At 45.2% G+C, this 20,441-nt stretch overlaps 1 protein-coding gene and 1 long non-coding RNA gene across 2 annotated transcripts; one reads left to right on the top strand and one right to left on the bottom strand.

Annotated features, from left to right (window-relative positions):
• Nucleotides 1-7,581: 7,581 nt before the first annotated feature.
• Nucleotides 7,582-15,813, bottom strand: LOC107373320 (uncharacterized). The gene has a single exon (XM_070553183.1). It carries the CDS (start codon nt 15,811-15,813, stop codon nt 10,075-10,077), a length of 5,739 nt encoding a protein of 1,912 aa, XP_070409284.1. The 3' UTR covers nt 7,582-10,074.
• A 168-nt stretch (nt 15,814-15,981) lies between these two features.
• On the top strand, nt 15,982-17,162 carry LOC139070608 (uncharacterized). The gene is made up of 2 exons (XR_011521093.1): nt 15,982-16,107; nt 16,589-17,162. It is a non-coding gene; the product is annotated as an uncharacterized lncRNA (long non-coding RNA).
• The last annotated feature ends 3,279 nt before the right edge of the window (nt 17,163-20,441 follow it).

Raw genomic sequence — 20,441 nt, 5'->3', positions numbered from 1 at the left:
CTTGTCTCCGGTCTCTGATTCTGCATGTCTTGGGTTAAGCACATACCTCAGATCATGACAGAGGCAGGCTTCCAGCCTGCTGACCAATCACCTTGCCAGAGCGACAGAGTGCTCTGGGAATCAGGCGGCCGGTAATGATGCTTTACAGGATGTGATGAGTCTCCTCCAGGTACTGTTTAAACAATTTTTAAACCTCAGATGTGAATATATTTCTACATTCTTGCTCTATTCTTTTAACTCCTTTTGTTTTTATCTCAGGAGCCACATAGGGAAAGCCATCCTGAGCCAGCCTGCTTGTGTTTCCAAGCTTTTGTCTCTCCTGCTCGATCAGAGACCCTCTCCAAAATCTAGCACTTATCATTCTGCAGCTCTGCCGAGCTGCCTTGCTGCTAGCTAAACTGGCAGATTATGTTGTACCAGGTTTGTTTCTCCTGCCAAGATCAAAACAAAAATGGGTTTATTCCTAAAATTGGAGGTTTAAATGGGAAAAAACACTAACTTTCTTTGTTATTTTCTCTTTTAGCAGGGTGTCAGACCCTTCTTTCCCCCAGCTCCTCGGAGCCAGACACCAGTTTGTCCTGTGCCAGCTCCAAAGGAGCTCTGAAGTCAGAGGATGTGGGGGAGGAGGCAGAAGCAGTTGATGGCGAGCTATCCATTTTTATCCACAAAAGGGAGGATCAGTCATCTCATGAGGTTTTGCAACCATTTCTCAGGTAAAAATTTGATTATTTTTATGAGAGTTTTGTGAGATTACTCTGGGTTTCTCCCACTTGCGCTTTTTCCCATTTTCCCCAAAATGCAGCAGCTCTGAGGGGCAGCCCTTTCGACTTGGCACTGGAGCAAACATAGAGAAGGTGGTGAAGATGGACAGAGATATGACCAAGGCAAGAGCTGTTGTGTGATTTTAAAACTGACCTTGTTCTTCTCCTTTAATAAACTATTATTCCTATTTGTTGCCACTCTTACATTAGTGTGTTTTTGTATAAATGCTCCACAGAGTGGAAGTTGTGAGGTGATCACAGAAGAAGCGTCTGCTACCTTGAGGAAAGCTAACAAGTGGGCTCAGTCCAGTCTGATAGTGTCGGTCCACCTGTAACTAGAACAAAGGCCCACATTCCTGTGCCTTTGTGACTTCACTAAATTTAAGCAATATATTGGTCAGATCTGTCAGACTAAAGTCTAGTTTAGAGCAGTCACTTTTACTTCTGCTGTAACTCAATTTTTACAGATCAACATGTCTGAAAGAAAGCCTGTAGATGAGACTCCAGGCGAATCTAGTATAGACTTTATTTTTCAGAAAGAGGAAAGGATCTTAGTATTCTTAGTAAATCCCACCCCTTCTTCAGCGTTGTCGTCATTGTCTTTCTCTGCTTATCTGGGTCCGGGTCGCAGGGGCAGCATCCCAACTAGGGAGCTCCAGACCGTCCTCTCCCCGGCCTTCTCCACCAGCTCCTCCAGCAGGACCCCAAGGCGTTCCCGGACCAGATTGGAGATGCAACCTCTCCAACGTGTCCCGAAACACCTCCCCGGGGAGGCGTCCAGGAGGCATCCTGACCAGATGCCCAAACCACCTCAACTGGCTCCTTTTGATCCGGAGGAGCAGCGGTTCTACTCCGACTCCCTCCCGAATGTCCGAGCTCCTCACCCTATCTCTAAGGCTGAGCCCAGCCACCCTACGGAGGAAACTCATTTTGGCCGCTTGTATCCGCGATCTCGTTCTTTCGGTCATTACCCAAAGCTCATGACCATAGGTGAGGATTGGGACGTAGATCAACCGGTATATCGAGAGCCTGGCTTTCTGGCTCAGCTCCCTCTTCACCACGACAGATCGGCTCAGCGTCCGCATCACTGCAGATGCTGAACCAATCCGCCTGTCGATCTCCCGATCCCTCCTACCCTCACTCGTGAACAAGACCCCGAGATACTTAAACTCCTCCACTTGAGGTAGGACCTCTCTCCCGACCCGGAGTTGGCAAGCCACGCTTTTCTGGTCGAGAACCATGGTCTCAGATTTGGAGGTGCTGATCCTCATCCCAGCCGCTTTACACTCGGCCACGGACCTACCCAGCAAGAGCTGAAGGTCAGAGCTGGATGAAGCTAGGAGAACCACATCATCCGTAAAAAGCAGAGACGAGATTCTCCTGCCACCAAACTCGACACACTCCACACCACGGCTGCGCCTAGAAATTCTGTCCATAAAGGTAACGAACAGAACCGGTGACAAAGGTCAGCCCTGGCGGAGTCCAACCCTCACTGGGAACAGGTCCGACTTACTACCGGCTATGCGGACCAAACTCACACTCCTCAGGTAAAGGGACTGAATGGCCCTTAACGGAAAGCCACCCACCCCATACTGTTGGAGCGTCCCCCACAGGGTGCCCCTGGGGACACGGTCATAAGCCTTCTCCAAATCCACAAAACACGTGGATTGGTTGGACAAACTCCCATGCCCCCTCCATCACCCTTGCAAGAGTATAGAGCTGGTTCACAGTTCCACGGCCAGGACGAAAACCACATTGCTCCTCCTCAATCTGAGATTCAACTATCGATCGAACCCTCCTCTCCAGTACCTTGGAGTAGACCTTTCCAGGGAGGCTGAGGAGTGTGATCCCCCTATAGTTGGAACACACCCTCAGGTCAAACTTCTTAAAGATGGGGACCACCACCCCGGTCTGCCACTCCACAGGAACTGCCCCTGATGACCACGCAATGTTGCAGAGACGTGTCAGCCATGATAGCCCTACAACATCCATAGCCTTGAGATACCTAGGACGAACCTCATCCTCCCCCGTGGTTCCACCGCTGTGTAGTGGTTTGACTACCTCAGCAACTTCTGTCCCCGAGATTGGACAGTCCATCCCCAGGTCTCCCGGCTCTGGTTCCACCTCGGAATGCGCATAGGTGGGATTGATGAGCTCCTCAAAGTATTCCTTCCACCGTCCGACTATAGCCCCAGTTGACGTCAGCAGCTCCCCATCCCCACTGTAAACAGTGAGAGCGAGTTGCTGCCTTCCTCTCCTGAGGCGCCGGACAGTATGCCAGAACCTCTTTGGAGCCGATCGATAGTCTTTCTCCATGGCCTCACCAAACTTCTCCCATGCCCGAGATTTTGCCTCGGCAACTGCCACTGCTGCACCCCGCTTGGCTATCCGGTACCTGTCTGCTGCCTCCGGAGACCCACAGACCAGCCACACCCTGTAGGCCTCCTTCTTCAGCCTGACGGCTCCCCGAACCTCTGGTGTCCACCAGCAGGTACGGGGGTTGCCACCACGACTGGCACCGGCCACCTTGCGACCACAGTTAGCAACAGCCGCCTCAACAATTGCAGAGTGGAACAAGGCCCACTCGGAGTCAATGTCCCCCACTGCTCTCGGGACGGGGTCAAAGCTCTGCCGGAGGTGGGAGTTGAATACCGACTTAACAGGTTCTTCTGCCAGGCGTTCCCAGCAGACCCTCACTATGCGTTTGGGTCTGCCAGGTCTACGCGGCATCTTCCCCTGCCATCTGATCCAACTCACCACTAGGTGGGTATCAGTTGACAGCTCCGCTCCTCTCTTCACTCGGGTGTCCAAAACATACAGCCGCAGGTCAGATGATACGACTACAAAGTCTATTATCAACCTGCGACCTAGGCTGCCCTGGAACCAAGTGTACCGATGGGCATCCTTATGTTCGAACATGGTGTTCGTTATGGCCAAACTGCGGCTTGCACAGAAGTCCAATAATGAAACACCACTTGAGTTCAGATCAAGCGGGCCATTCCTCCCAATCACACCCCTCCAGGTCATGCTGTCATTGCCCACGTGAGCATTGAAGTCCCCCAGCAGGACAATGGAGTCCCCTGATGGAGTACTATCTGGCACTCGTCCCAGGGACTCCAAAAAGGGTGGGTACTTTGACCTGATATTTGGCCCATAAGCACAAACTACAGTCAGGACCCATTCCCCGACCTGAAGGCGCAGGGAAGCTACCCTCTCGTCCCCTGGGGTAAACCCCAACACACAGTTAGAGTCTTGGGGATAACAAAAAGCCAACCCCAGCCCTCCGCCTCTCACCCGGAGCAACTCCAGCAAAGGAGAGTGTCCAACCCCTCTCAAGGACTTGGGTTCCAGAGCTAATGCTATGTGTCGAGGTGAGTCCGACTATATCTAGCTGGTACTGCTCAACCTCTGCCACAAGCTCCTGCTCCTTCCCCGCCAGCGAGGTGACGTTCCATGTCCCAAAAACCAGTTTTCTTGTCCGGGGATCGAACCACCAAGGCTCCTGCCTTGGTCTGCCACCAGATCCACATTGCACCGGACCCTTCACGTTCCTCCTGCGGGTGGTGGGTCCACAGTTGGATGAGCCCATGTATCCGGTTCGGGCTGGGCCCGGCCAGGCCCCATGGGCGAAAGCCCGGCCACCAGGCGCTCGCTCACGGGCCCCAACCCCAGGCCTGGCTCCAGGGTGGGACCCCGGTAACCCTCCGGGGCGGGTACTCCGACTCTTTGAATTTACTTCCATGAAAGATCCTGTGAACTGTTCTTTGTCTCACCCTTCACCTAAGACCAATTTGTCATGGGAGACCCTACCAGGGGCACAAAGTGCCCCAGACAACATAGCTCCCTAGGATCATTAGGGCACTCAAACTCCTCCACCACGATAAGGTGACAGTTCAAGGAGGAGCAAAAATTCTTCAGCAAAAATCTGAATTAATGTCAATCTTTTTTTTTTTTTTTTACCATGTCCTGTCTGGCTGTGAAGCAAACAGAATTGATGTCTGAATGCTGGTAACAAGCCTTACAGATTTACTCTCAGGTGGAGCTCAAAGTGTCTGCTTTTAATGTCACACCTGATACTTAAAACTTTATTGTTATTGTTTTTGAATGCTTTGTAATTCCGACCAGACACGGAGACAGAGGTGAAAGAGAAAGGAAAAGCAAAGGTGGTGGTGGTGGTGGTGGTGGTGGGGGGGGGGGGGGGGTCCACAAAAATAAACGATAATGAACAAGAGTCTGCTTCTAGACCTGCAGAAAAAGACAAAAAAAAGCAAAAGGACAAAAAAATGGGACACAACAACAATACAAGATCAAGCTATCACTGCGTCAACTTGATGAAGAAATATATAATTAACATTGCTTAACTGAAGAATCACGATAATAAATCATAGTGCATTAAGTGCCCACCATAGTCTTAAGACCTGTGTTTAATGTGCCCAAGCCCATACTTTTGAGAGCACCATGTGAGCACCTGTGTGTGTACACGCGCTTGTTTATGTAAGGTTTCTCTATAGGAGCGTTCAACAGAGAGTGTGAGGGACCACAGATCCGCCCCCCAAAGATGCGCAGGAGATGGGGGGAGCTCCAAGTCCCAGAGATCCAGGCGCTGCCCCAGAACACAGGAACCCCAAGGGGACTGCAACCAGAAAGGCCCCCGCCCCCCTCGAGAGGCACAGAGGATCGCCCCAGGGGGTCACAACCAGCAGCCGGCAGAGTCCCGGGAGACATCAGCGGCAAGCCCACAGGCCCGCCCACAATCTCCCACCCCCTAGCCGGCCGAGCCCAGGACCCAGCGACCCGGGACCCAGGGGCGACCACCCCCGCCGGGGACCCAGCAGAGCCCAGGGACCCAGACCCCACCAGGCAGCCACCGGGATCTATCAGACAGATGCCAAAATCTTAAACCCCCAGACCCGGTTGCCACGAACACTCAGGCAGACCAAGGCACAACCCCTCACACCAGGTGTGGCAGGGGGAGGGGGGGGACGAAGATCTGTATCTTCAAAAGAAGTTCCAGGAGAGGGGAGGAGTCAAAGGCCCCACCTGACATATACAGTCATACACAAACACAGTCACACACTCCCTCCCTCATGCTCACACATGCACATATAACCCAAGACTTACAAAAATGCACGCCGGACACCCACTCATGCTCCCCATACACACCCTATTCACTCTGGTCCCGGTACTGCTGCACATTGGGTACAACCATCACCAGTAACCAGAGTTTGACCCTTTCTGCTGGGGGTGCTGATGAGCAGGCTCCCCCGCCCAACGCTGAGCACAGCAACCTACCACCCCAGACCCCAACCAGATGGCCATATCTCCCTCCTAGCCTCCAGCCCCAGGAAGCCAAGCAACAACAGAGGAGCGCTAAGTCTCCCTCCGCCTGCTCCAGTATAGTGTTGTGTGTTGATGAGGTGTATTCCATGGCTGTGGTGAGCGGGCAGTGCGGGCATCATCCGGCCTATGCCAGCTGATGCCACCGCACCACCCCGCTTACACCCTCAGCCCTCGGTGTCTAAGTGCGGTTTAAAATTGGAAGTTGGCACCGGCACCCGGGAGGAGGCTGAGATATCCCCCTGCCAAATGCCGTTGAATGTGCTCACTCCCAAGGCCCTAAGTGTGTGTTTGTGTGGGATGTCGTCAGTGGAAGTGTATAAGGTGCAAATAAAATTGGGGGGCAGGTTGCCACAGGAATGTGGAAATGGGGTCCATACCCGCACTCCCTGACTTGCCCACCCCCCAAGGTCCTATGTGTGTATGTTTGTGTGATGATGTGAGGGAGCAGGAGGAGAGAAATATGCGGGGATGGGGAGGAATGGCTGGTTGGGCTTAGCCCTCCAGGGAGTCAGCTCCCCTACTGGCCCCAATAGGCACCTCTGTTGTCAAAATGCCACCCAGGGCATGGAGACCCCAGCCCATCCTGCCAGGGCCCAAAGCAGCAGCATTAATTTAAATCTGAAAAGCTCTTAATAAGGGCCGCACTCTTCCAGTTGAGAGTCACGAATGTTGCCCTCCTGTGGCCAATTAAAACATTAAAGACAAACGGATTAGCAAAAATGTAATGAATCAATCTAAAAGTCATTAAGCTCGGTCTCAATAAAAGGAAAGTAAAAAATATGGTGTCACCCTCTTGTGTGTGTTGCAGGTTCGATCCCGGTTCCGGACAGAGAATTCTGCTGTTGTGTCCTTGGGCAAGACACTTAACCCACGTTGCCTGCTGGTGGTGGTCGGAGGGACTGGTGACGTCTGTGCTCGGCAGCCTCGCCTCTGTCAGCGTGCCCCAGGGCAGCTGTGGCTACATCATAGCTTATCACCATCAGTGTGTGAATGTGTGTGTGAATGGATGAATGATACACTGTAGTGTAAAGCGCTTTGGAGTCCTTACTCTGAGAGGCGCTATACAAGTGCAGGTCTTTTATCATTTTTCATTTCTTTTTTTTTTTTTTTGGGTAAAACTACAAAAACAAGTTGTGTCATGGTCTGCGTCTGCCCCTTCCTTTATTTGTCTCCTGATGTTTCTCCATTCTCTCTAGTTTCCCTTCTGTGTCTCATAGCGCCCTCATGTGTCCTTTGTCTGCGTCGCAATATTGTGTCTTCTGTTTGTTGGCCTTTTTTATCATCCCCTCAGGTCCGGTGTTTATTTAGTTATCCTCTGTCCCTCCAGTTGCAGCTCCAGCCTCTTGTTCCCCAGCCCAGTATATGTGTGTGTGAGTGTATGTGTGTTAGTGTGTGTATGTGTGTGTTAGTGTGTGTGTGTGTGAGAGAGTTATTTGTGTCAGTGTGTGTGTGTGGGCATGTCCTTCCCCATCTCTGCGTTTGTGTGTGTGTGTGTGTGTGTGTGTGTGTGTGTGTGTGTGTGTGTGTGTGTGTGTGTGTGTGTGTGTGTGTGTGTGTGTCCATTCCCCAGTTCAGTATATGTAGGTGTGAGTTTATGTGTGCTGTGTATTGTGTGTGATGGTGTGTGTGTGTTAGTCCTTCCCACAGCCTTTTAGTTTGGTTTTGTAGATTTAGCCTTATCTGTCCTTTGGTTCTGTTTCCCCATTTAGTTAATTATTGTCACCTGCCTTCCCTCCAGCCCATACTCTACACACCTGCTTCCTGTTTCCTTAATTGTTCTCCCCGTGTATATAAGCCCTGTTTTGTCTCTGTCTTGTGTCGGTCCATTGTGGTATTCTGTCAGTTCTGCTCTAATCTCTAGTGTTCTTTGTCTCTAGTATTTTTGATCTCAGCCTTCTCTAGTCTCTAGTATTTCGTCTCTAGTTTTCATTTTGGACTTATTGGAGTTTTGACTTCCAGCTCCTGTGGATTTATTCTTATTTTTTGGACTCATCCTTCAAAATAAAGGAGTTTTCTTTATATTATCACCTGCCTCGTGTCATCTTGGGTTCCTGCATTTTGGGTCCTACAAACCCCGTTTCGTGACAAGTTGTCACTTTCATCAGATCAGCAGATCAATGAAAACATGTCATAATCCTGATTAAAAAATTTTATTTATAATAAAGCTGTAGAAATTTACATTATACACCAAATATCTGAGGTGGTTGATGCCAAACTTTCAAACCACAGCCCACTAATAATGTTTTGCGTACAGATCAGAAGTCATTTGTTTTTGTGTAAACAGGTAAATAAATACGTTTTAACTGCATTCAAGGGGAATGAAGAACTTGCAACTGCAAAAAAAATTAAAATCTGGGAGCAGCAAGGAATAAATTAAGCAACTAATTAAGGAACCCTGCACTAACAGGGCCCCAAGCTCCAGCAAACAGGACCCTTATTGTTATGCACCTGGAGTGTGCATAGCAAAAATTCTCAGCTTTGGCCAGACTGAGTTACTCATTCAGACTTTGAGTGTGTGGCATTTTTTACATACGCATAAATTCTATCTTGTGCCAGGTGGCAGTTCCCTTTTCAAAATTCAGGAAATTTTTTTCTAGTTATTTTTCCCGCAAACGTTAATGCGGCTCGAATGGAAGCGTCCAACCCCACAAATCATACATCAAAACGAGGGGCTCGGCCATGTGAGTTGTGCTATCAATTTTCTAAGAGTTTCAATTTACCATGGTGAAATAATTAGCAAAAAACATCGAAAAATCTTTTCTGGTTTGAGTGTGTGCCACTCTAAATTTGTACAAACTAATCAATTAATTATATACAAAATTAATTAGTTTTAATTTTGTGTGTTCAAAAGCAGTGTGCCAGAGTCTGGGGACCACAGCAGCAAATGATCTGTCACCTTTGGTCTTTAGCACTGCACTGGCTGCCTGTTTGTTTTAGAATCCAGTACAAGGTGCTTTTATGGGCTTTTAATTCTTTGCATGGCCTTGCTCCAGATTACCTCTCTGAGCTATGGTTTTTTACTCCGTTGCATGGTCTCTGAGGTCGGCTGATGCTCTTGGAAGTCCCAAAAACAAGATGTAAGCTCAGAGGCCTCTGCAGAGCCCCTAGGCTCTGGAATGCGCTGCCTTTGAGCATTAGGTCGGCCTCTTCGCTGTCTGGTTGTAAATCTCTTTTGAAAACCTATTTTTACGATTTGGCTTTTAACTCAGCATGAGAGTCTTTTTAGTATTAGTTCTTAAGCTTTAGTTTTTATGCATTTTTATCTTGTGTATTGTTTTTTTATGTTTTAATTTTCGTGAAGCACTTTGGTCGAATTTATACTGCTGTAAGGTGCTATACAAATAAAGCTGCCTTGCCTTTGCGTGGACTTCTGAAATCACGTGTGGTGTTGCGATTCTCCCGTGATTTTTTTGGACATCACAGGATCAGCCGTGTGGAGCGCTTTCGCTCTCGATTCGCGTCAGAATTGCTTCCAGTTGGAAATAAGTTTGCGGTTAAAACATCACCATTACATTACGTGACTGCCTTCATGGCCGATGGAAAGAAGTGGTGAATCTAACAGCTGAACTGTCTCCCTAGCTTTCCTTAGTGTCTACAGGAGTAATTAAAAGTATCTTCAGTCTAGCAGAAAATAACTCACTATCTGAATGAGCTGGTGCCGCCTCTAGCAGTCACCAGGTAAGAGACATCAGACACCCTGGGCGGGTGACTAACTCACTCACACCTAGGGATAATTCAAATACACTAATAAACCTAACCTGCTATGTTTTTGGTGTTTGTGGGGGGAACTGGAGCACCCAGAGAAAACCCACGCATGCATGGGGAGAACGTGTTAACTACATAAGAGAAGTCCCAGGTGAAATCTGAACCTGCAATCTTCTTGCTTTGAGTAAGTGTGTCCCATGCAGCCCCATTTTTGGTACTAATTTGGTAAAAATGGTATAACTAAAACAAGTTCTACATATATACTAAACTACCAGAATTTAGACAAGTAACAGTTGATGGAGTGGAACTTTTCGGTGAAGAAGTTCTTAATCTTCTTAAGAACTGTATTTCTTTTGGCATCAGTATGTTTCATTCCTTTCTGTTTTTCGAGAGACTTTTTCACTATTTCTTTTGAACTTAAATTTGGCCCAGGGCGTTCGCTGATTACACTTTCACCATCTGAAGGAAATTTCCCTGGTTGGACATTTCTCATTAATTTACGAGCGTTTCTCACATAACATTTACCTGAAGAGCCATCAAGATGCTCCATCGTGATGAAAGGGTGTTTTAGAGCATCAGCTGGCAGAATCCGGTTTGCTGGATCCACTGTTAACATTTTCTTCACGAGGTCAAGAAAAGCTTTGATGTCTTCATTTTCAGTTGAGTTTTGGGTGTTTTCAGAGAAAAACATGTCATCCAGCGTTGTATAATCATCATAGGCTGCGTCTGCCCTCGTAGACACCGCTCCTCTCTTCTTTTCGTATTGTTTCAGGGTTTTAAATCTCCAAGAGCATTCAGACCCGTTCTTACCTTTTCTGAAATAGTCTGAGACTAGAGTCCCCTCGTCCAGTAGTTTTTGGTCAGGTTGACCAAGGAGCTTTATAATTATTCTCAGATTATCGTATTCGTTTTCATGTGGGAACGGAAAATAATGAAGAAACAGAACAGACAAGAGACAGCCAAGACTCCAAGTGGTTATAGCTTCATCTCGTGGTAGACCAAGAGTTATCTCTGGAGCTCTGTACGGCAAAGTTTGAAAGATACCTTTCTGTAGTAAACGTTCAGTCTCAACAGCCAACCCAAAATCAATCAGCTTCACTCTGAATGGTTGTGCTTCATGATTTACAAGCATGATATTTTCAAGTTTCAGATCTGTGTGAGTAATACCAAGATGTTTCAAAGTGTTAAGCGCTACTAACGTCTGCTGGGCAATCACTCTGACTTCAGCCACCTTTAAAGGACCACCTTTCTCTGTAAAGTCCCACAGATCCTTATCCAAAAGCTCGAATTCCTGATAAAGAACATCTTGAGAACAGAAACTGTCGTTCAGTCTGATAAAATGGTTATCGCATTGTGGGAGTTTGTTCAGACGTTCTAATATTTTAGTCTCATTGTAAAAACTGCTGGAATCAAGGCCACTGCTTTTTTTCAAAGCTACAACCTTTTCTGTTCCCCATATTCGGCACCTGGCCACCGCTCCGTATGACCCAGATCCAAGTACCTCTTCTACAATGTAATCCTTTGAGTCACCAGTAATCATCATACCTGGGATTAGTTTTGAAGATGAGCTTTCTGAGTCAGATGAGTTTGTCTCATCTGTGTCTGAGGAAGAAGTTTCCCAATCTGTAGATCGGTCTGGTGAAAGATTACCCATATGCAGTTCCTCTGTGTTTACTGTGCTGGTTTTCTCCAATGACTTTTTGCTACACATTGCTTCTTCATTCTTCAAGACATGAAGTGACTCATTCTTCTCTCTGGTGTCAATAGAAGTTTTCTCTGTAACGTTTCCTCTTTTGCATTCTGTTAAATAACCCTCTACTATTTCTTTTGAACTAAATTTTGTACTGAATGCCGATTTATCACATTCTGCCTTTGGTAAAGATCTATCTAAGTCTGTTTGAACACCTGGCACCTGACTGGGCCCAGGGCGTTCGCTGATTACACTTTCACCATCTGAAGGAAATTTCCCTGGTTGGACATTTCTCATTAATTTACGAGCGTTTCTCACATAACTTTTATCTGAAGAGCCATCAAGATGCTCCATCGTGATGAAAGGGTGTTTTAGAGCATCAGCTGGCAGAATCCGGTTTGCTGGATCCACTGTTAACATTTTCTTCACGAGGTCAAGAAAAGCTTTGATATCTTCATTTTCAGATGAGTTTTGGGTGTTTTGAGAGAAAAACATGTCATCCAACGTTGTTAACTCATCATAGGCTTCGTCTGCCCTCGTAGACACCGCTCCTCTCTTCTTTTCATATTGTTTCAGGGTTTTAAATCTCCAAGAGCATTCAGACCCGTTCTTACCTTTTCTGAAATAGTCTGAGACTAGAATCCCCTCGTCCAGTAGTTTTTGGTCAGGCTGACCAAGGAACTTCAGAATTATTCTTAGATTATCGTATTCGTTTTCATGTGGGAACGGCAAACAATGAAGAAACAGAACAGACAAGAGACAGCCAAGACTCCAAGTGTCTATAGCTTCATCTCGTGGTAGACCAAGAGTTATCTCTGGAGCTCTGTACGGCAAAGTTTGATAGATACTTTTCCGTAGTAAACGTTCAGTCTCAACAGCCAACCCAAAATCAATCAGCTTCACTCTGAATGGTTGTGCTTCATGATTTACAAGCATGATATTATCAAGTTTCAGATCTGTGTGCGTAATACCAAGCTGTTTCAAAGCGCTAAGAGCTTCTAACGTCTGCTGGGCAATCACTCTGACTTCAGCCACCTTTAAAGAAACATCTTTCTTCACAAAGTCCCACAGATCCTTATCCAAAAGCTCGAATTCCTGATAAAGAAAGTCTTGAAAGCAGAAACTGTCATTCAATCTGATAAAATGGTTATTGTATTGTGGGAGTTTGTTCAGACGTTCTAATATTTTAGTCTCATTGTAAAAACTGCTGGAATCAAGGCCACTCATTGTTTTCAAAGCTACAACCTTTTCTGTTCCCCGTATACGGCACCTGGCCACCGCTCCGTATGACCCAGATCCAAGTACTTCTTCTACAATGTAATCCTTTGAATCGCCAGTAATCATCATACCTGGGATTAGTTTTGAAGATGAGCTTTCTGAGTCAGATGAGTTTGTCTCATGTGTGTCTGAGGAAGAAGTTTCCCAATCTGTAGATTGGTTTGGTGAAAGATTACCCATATGCAGTTCCTCTGTGTTTACTGTGCTGGTTAACTCTAATAACTTTTTGCTACACATTGCTTCTTCATTCTTCAAGACATGAAGTGACTCATTCTTCTCTCTGGTGTCAATAGAAGTTTTCTCTGCAATGTTTCCTCTTTTGCATTCTGTTAAATAACCCTCTACTATTTCTTTAGAACTAAATTTTGTACTGAATGCCGATTTATCACATTCTGTCTTTGGTAAAGATCTATCTAAGTCTGTTTGAACACCTGGCACCTGACTGGGCCCAGGGCGTTCGCTGATTACACTTTCACCATCTGAAGGAAATTTCCCTGGTTGGACATTTCTCATTAATTTACGAGCGTTTCTCACATAACGTTTACCTGAAGAGCCATCAAGATGCTCCATCGTGATGAAAGGGTGTTTTAGAGCATCAGCTGGCAGAATCCGGTTTGCTGGATCCACTGTTAACATTTTCTTCACGAGGTCAAGAAAAGCTTTGATATCTTCATTTTCAGTTGAGTTTTGGGTGTTTTCAGAGAAAAACATGTCATCCAGCGTTGTTAAATCATCAAAGGCTGCGTCTGCCCTCGTAGACACCGCTCCTCTCTTCTTTTCGTATTGTTTCAGGGTTTTAAATCTCCAAGAGCATTCAGACCCGTTCTTACCTTTTCTGAAATAGTCTGAGACTAGAGTCCCCTCGTCCAGTAGTTTTTGGTCAGGTTGACCAAGGAGCTTTATAATTATTCTCAGATTATCGTATTCGTTTTCATGTGGGAATGGAAAACGATGAAGAAACAGAACAGACAAGACACAGCCAAGACTCCAAGTGTCCATAGCTTCATCTCGTGGTAGACCAAGAGTTATCTCTGGAGCTCTGTACAGCAAAAGCTGATAGATACTTTTCCGTAGTAAACGTTCAGTCTCACAAGCTGACCCAAAATCAATCAGCTTCACTCTGAATGGCTGTGCTTCATGATTTACAAGCATGATATTATCAAGTTTCAGATCTGTGTGCGTAATACCAAGCTGTTTCAAAGCGCTAAGAGCTTCTAACGTCTGCTGGGCAATTGCTCTGACTTCAGCCACCTTTAAATAACCACCTTTCTCCATAAAGTCCCACAGATCCCTATCCAAAAGCTCGAATTCCTGATAAAGAAAGTCTTGAAAGCAGAAACTGTCGTTCAATCTGATAAAATGGTTATTGTATTGTGGGAGTTTGTTCAGACGTTCTAATATTTTAGTATCATTGTAAAAACTGCTGAAATCTAGGCCACTCATTGTTTTCAAAGCTACAACCTTTTCTGTTCCCCGTATGCAGCACCTGGCCACCTGTCCACACGTCCCAGAACCAAGAACTTCCTCTACTTTGTAAACCTTTGAATTCCCCGTAATTATCATACCTGGTGTTAACATTGAAGGGATGCACTGTGAGTCAGTTGAGGATGACCCTTCGTCTTTCCATTTGATAGACAGGTCCATCTTTGAGTCCTCTGAATTAGCTCCTTCAAAATTTTCACTGCTAAACAACTGATTGAATTTCTCATCATTAGGTGAAATCTTCCTGGGGTCAGAGTGTGGCGTGTTTTTCTTTTCAGTTTTTGTTTCAATGCTACTGGTTCCTGTTCTGATTTCAGCCTGAACTGAATGTGAGGGATTTATCTTTCCCTCCTTACTAAAATCCAGGTCTGGGGTCTGTTCTCTGTTGCTGTTTGGAGTGGAAAGAGAACTATAAGTGTTTTCTTGTTCTCTGTGTTGGCATTCCTTCATAATCCTTTGGGATTCTGTTAAATAAAATTCATCTGAGATATAACGTAGATGCGTCATTGTTATAAATGGGTGATTTAAAGCATCTGCCGGTTTGATCCTAAGTGCTGGGTCCACGTTTAACATTTTTATGAGAAGGTCGATAAAAGCCTCTGTGTCATCATTATCTATTGGCTCTGGTTGATTGGATTTAGACAGAAAGTCACTTAAATCAGTGAAATTATTGCAATCTGTTTTCTTAACCTCACTTCCAGTTGTTTTTTCAAATTCCTTCGGGGTCCGGAGTCTCCAAACGTAATCAGACCCCTGTTTCACTTTTTTAAAAAAACGACGACTTTGACATGCTTTTTCCAGTAGTTCATTTTCAGGCTGGCCCAAAACATCTACGATAAACCTCATGTACTGATATTCGCAGTCCACAGGGCTCATGTGTTGCCCTAAGAACAGAAAAGCTAACGTACATCCAAGGCTCCAGATATCAAGGCTTTCGTCTAGTGGACAGTCCAGGTACACCTCTGGTGCGGTGTAACCACAATCTAATGGGATCTTTAAGTCACATAAGTCAGATGTCTTTGCAGAGTTGGAAAACCCAATCAGTTTTACACCATACTGATGTGAATCTTCATCCATAGTCATTATATTTTCTGGCTTTATATTAGCATGAGTGAAACCAGAGTTGTTCAGAGCCGTTAGAGCAACTAACATTTGATATGCAATTGCTCTGATCTCAATAAGGTGAACAGGTGTCCCATTTGCTGCTAAAACCAATTCCAGAAAGGTTGAATCCAGTTTCTCATAGACCAAGCAGGTCCTGTCTTGGTATGAAAAACACTCAGAGAAGTTGACTATATTGCTGTCCTGGAGATTTAACATTTTCAGTTGTTTCAATATCTGCACCTCTCTCTTATTTTGAGAATAAAACTTGTTTTTAACAAATTTTATTGCCAAAATTTCACCTGTTCTCACATTTTGGCACTCGGCAATCTGACTAAACTTCCTGTAATGTGATAATTTGTTGATTTGGTAAACCTCTGATCTGCTTGCAACAGAAATACCTTCCTTAATTCTGATAGTAGAATTATTTAAACATTCCTGTGTGGATTTTGCCATTTTAAATCTTCTTGTGGGAGTCCAAAAACAAGTGTCTCTCTTCTAGACGATGTGTATATGAATGACGTGTTCCTATAGGTCTTAGGTCTATAGGGATTCTGCGCTTTGTGACGTCAGACGTAATATGTAAATGAGCTCACTTGGTAGTCACGTTGTACGTGAAGCTGCGTCGTTCCGTTATCCGCCGTGGCGGCAGCTACACGCAAAGGAAAAATGCTAAAGCTAGCGAAAATGGAGCAAGGAGCTACAGCAGCGTCACGCCCATCAGCAGCGTTTGTTCACAAACGTTTTCAGGTAAAGTAATTTTGTTTATTATAGAAGCTTTCAGGACTTAAATGTTAACTTTAGATGGTTTAATGTATGTTTTAAGCTACATAATGAACTTGTTAAATATACACAACACATTTCTACAGAGTATTATCGTGTAGGTAATTAATATAAACCAAATGCATTATAAATGTTGAATGCAGTAGGATGTTTTCTAATGTAAATTGGACCGTAGAACTTATTTTGCATCAAATGGGGTAAAATGCTTTTAAAAAACAGGCTTTTTAATAAAGTAGCATTGAAGTGTTTTCAATGTGCATTTGTTTATTCAACTTAAGCCTAATAATGATTAGATCTGTCTTAAAAATGTAAATTCTCTGTAGTTTTTATTTAACTATTCCCTGCTGCTTTTCTTTAAACTGAACAGAATCAGTGTACTGCATGTTATGTTTTGTTTTACATTTTTCTATAAAAAAAAACAAACAAACTCTTATTTAATCTATTACAGGTCAGCATGCACTGTGCTGCACATCTGCATCGGTGCTGGTGAAGTTGTGGGTCAGCAGGATGAGCGTGAGGAAGATGTGTGTGGAGGAGGTCAGTGGTGCTCTGTCCTGGAGGAGGTACCAGCAGACCACCACTATTGTTAACAGGCAAGTCATTCACAGAGATGTAACAGCCGTCGTCTGAGCCAGCCCAGCAGTCCCTGTAGATGGACGATGGAGTGGACAGTGAGAGGAAGCGTCCCAAAGCTCTCTGCTGACCATCCTGTATGATGTTCCTCTGACCAGAAACGTCCAGCCACGGGTCTGCTCCAGCCCTCCATCCACGTCTGGATCCTCCTGCAGCAGATCCAGCTGCACTGTTAAAGACTTCCTGCTCACTCAGTTTAAATAAATGATCCAGGAGGAGTCACTCAGGTTAATCCTGCTTTAACCGTACATAACTGGTCCATACTGGTTTTGATCTGTAAATAAGTTTAACCTATTATAAATAATCTTGTCTCCTTACCATCTTTTCATTTTCTGTTCATGTAACATGTTCAAAAACATCTGTAATAATAAAACTAGTGATAAAATCAATGACCAGAACGTTATTAGTATTTGTTTTAATAAATGTGTTCAAATATCAAACAGCTAAATAATTATGACAGTAGAAGGCCTCTCTCCCAGGATGACCAGCAGGTAAAACCTCTCCTGACCCTGGACACCTGCAGTCCTACAGAGAAAATCAGAGACCACAGGTGACAAAAAGGCAATAAACATAAAAATTATATTCTTCACACAAACTTTTTACTTCATTAAAACGTGTCAGCTGTGTAAATCCCTGAATGTAAAACTAATTTTCACAGAAGAACTTCTGTGGTTGTGTGTAAACAGCTTCACTCTTCACCTCTAAGCTTAATAAAAACGCTTCTTTGCTCCGCTGTCCTTAAAACAAATGACAAGTTTAATTTGCTTCACACACACACACACACACACAGGAATAACTGGGACCCGCGATACAAACTCGTTCTGGCTGATTTCTGCCTAAAATGTTACTTAAAAAACAAATATACAAACGAAAAATGTCTATAAACTGAACCGCTTTTAAGGTGTCTGGCTAGCTTTTAACAAATATATAACATTCTAAATATATTCTACATAATATATTCTATCCTTCCATTTTCATCCGCTTATCCAGAGTCGGGTCGTGGGGGCAGTAGCCTAAGGCGAGAGGCCCAGACTTCCCTCTCCCCAGCCACTTGGGCCAGCTCCTCCGGGGGAATCCCAAGGCGTTCCCTGGCCAGGTGAGAGGCATAGTCCCTCCACCGTGTCCTGTGTCTACCTTTAGGTCTCCTCCAGGTTGGACGTGCCCGGAAAACCTCACCATGGAGGCATCCTGACCAGATGCCCGAGCCTGCTCAACTGGCTCCTCTCGATGAGGAGCAGCGGGTCTACTCCGAGCCCCTCCCGAATGACAGAGCTTCTCACCCTATCTCTAAGGGAGAGCCCAGCCACTCTTCTGAGAAAACTCATTTCGGCCGCTTGTATCCGTGATCTCGTTCTTTCGGTCACTACCCAAAGCTCATGACCATAGGTGAGGGTAGGAACGTAGATCGACCGGTAAATCGAGAGCTTCGCCTTCTGACTCAGCTCTCTCTTCACCACGACAGACCGGTACAACGCCTGCAGATGCAGCACCAATCCGCCTATCGATCTCACGCTCCAGTTTTCCCTCACTTGTGAACAAGACCCCGAGATACTTAAACTCCTCCACTTGGGGCAGGACCTCATCCCTGACTCGGAGAAGGCATTCTACCCTTTTCCGAACCAAGACCATGGTCTCAGATTTAGAGGAGCTGATTCTCATCCCAGCTGCTTCACACTCAGCTGCAAACCGCTCCAGCAAAAGCTGAAGATCACGTTCTGATGAAGCCAACAGGACCACATCATCTGCAAAAAGCAGAGACCCGATCCTCTGGCCACCAAAACAGATGCCCTCCACACCTTGGCTGTGCCTAGAAATCCTGTCCATAAAAGTTATGACCAGAATCGGTGGCAAAGGGCAGCCTTGGCAGAGTCCAACTCTCACTGGGAACGAGCCCGACTTACTGCCGGCAATGCGGACCAAGCTCTGAGAACGGTCGGGACCTAACAGCCCGTGTCAGAGGGCCTGGTACCCCATACTCCCGGAGTACCACCCCACACACACACAGGAAACCCCGAGAGACGCGGTCAAACGCCTTCTCCAAATCCACAAAACACATGTAGACTGTTTGGGCAATCTCCCACGCACCCTCCAGGATCCCCCTAAGGGTATAGAGCTGGTCCAGTGTTCCACGGCCAGGACGAAAACCACATTGCTCCTCCTGAATCTGAGGTTCAACAATCCGGCGGACCCTCCTCTCCAGAACCCCTGAATAGACCTTACCAGGAAGGCTCAGGAGTGTGATCCCCCTGTAGTTGGAACAAACCCTGCAGTCCCCCTTTTTAAATAAGAGGATCACCACCCCGGTCTGCCAGTCCAGTGGGACTGCCCCCGATGTCCACGCGATATTGCAGAGCAGATATATTCTATATTTGATCCAAAATGGTCTCGATTGTTCAGTCACTTTTAAAAGTAATCTAGTAATTTCTTTTTTTAAAGAATTTACTAGATTGTTTAATAAATATGATGTATTCTGTTTCATTGTACAATGATCTAAAATATGCTAGTTCATTCTAAAGTGCCTTGTAAAGTTCTAAATTATTCTAAATTCATGTTTTTGAACTTGTTTAGCATTTTTATTTTGGGATTTCTTTCACCAGGACAAGGCCTGCCTCTGTATTTGATCATTTTGTTTTCTGTGATATTCTGCATGAAATTAAACCTTTTTGAAAATTATAACAACAGAACACTTTTGTTATATACCACAATAAACCCCTAGGGTAGAATTAGTGTCATGAAGCTCTGCTTCAACTTTGTTCTTTCTCATCAAATTCCTTCTTAAAGTTCCAGAAAGACTCAAGGTGAGGCACGAAGTTATTCTGGTGTGAAGACTGCTGATGACAGCTAAACTATTGGCATCCTGGGAAATAAATCACTGTGGAACGATGTTGGCTCACTTTCCAGATAGCAAACACAATGAAACTATGTAGAATCCACATTGCACTGTCAAAGTTATATCGTTGAATCAGCGCCAGAGTCCATCTATTCATTTTCTATACCCGCTTGTCGCAGGGGGCTGGTACCTCTCTCCAGCTGTCTCCAGGCATGTAGGCTGCCTCAAATAGTTAGTGACTCCTGGTTAGCCTTCCAACCTACTGAAAGTACTGAATCTCTGTTAGTTTTTAGTTTATACCATTTCAGTTTTGCCCCTCGGGCCACCTACGCCCTTGCCCTTGGCTGTCTTTCCCATAGTCCCTCCCCACCACTAGTGGTAATGCTGTTTAATTGACTATGTTGTTGTTTATTGTATGTTTGTTTTAGTCTGTAAAGCACTTACTGACTTGTGTCTGTGAAAAGTGATGTCTAAATAAACTTCTTCTTCAGTTTGCCCTTCAAACTCTGTCTCTGAAACTCTGCAGAGGTTTTAAAAAGATCATTTCTCTCCTTCTCTCATTAAATGTGTGTAAAACTTTTAGTTTTGCTTATATTTTTATTTTTACTACTGTTTTTATTTTCCTTGTTTGCAATGATTCTGATTATGATACTTTTTCTACTATTGTTTTATTCAGATACTTTTTCCTTGTGCACGTTTTAGTCCAGTTTTTACCTATATGTTGTAACTTTATGACACATTATCTGTGAAAGGTGCTCTATGAATAAATGTTACATACCTACTGGTATTGTCCATCTCTTAATTTCTTAGACCTGGTTTGATTAAACCATGCTACATA

Source organism: Nothobranchius furzeri, chromosome 7 (assembly GCF_043380555.1).
Source record: "Nothobranchius furzeri strain GRZ-AD chromosome 7, NfurGRZ-RIMD1, whole genome shotgun sequence".
Taxonomy (NCBI): domain Eukaryota; kingdom Metazoa; phylum Chordata; class Actinopteri; order Cyprinodontiformes; family Nothobranchiidae; genus Nothobranchius; species Nothobranchius furzeri.
This window is presented reverse-complemented; position numbering and strand designations above follow the sequence as displayed.

What these genes read in the sequence shown, in the direction of transcription:
- LOC107373320 (XM_070553183.1), bottom strand. Translation starts at nt 15,813, where the DNA reads ATGGCAAAATCCACACAGGAATGTTTAAATAATTCTACTATCAGAATT.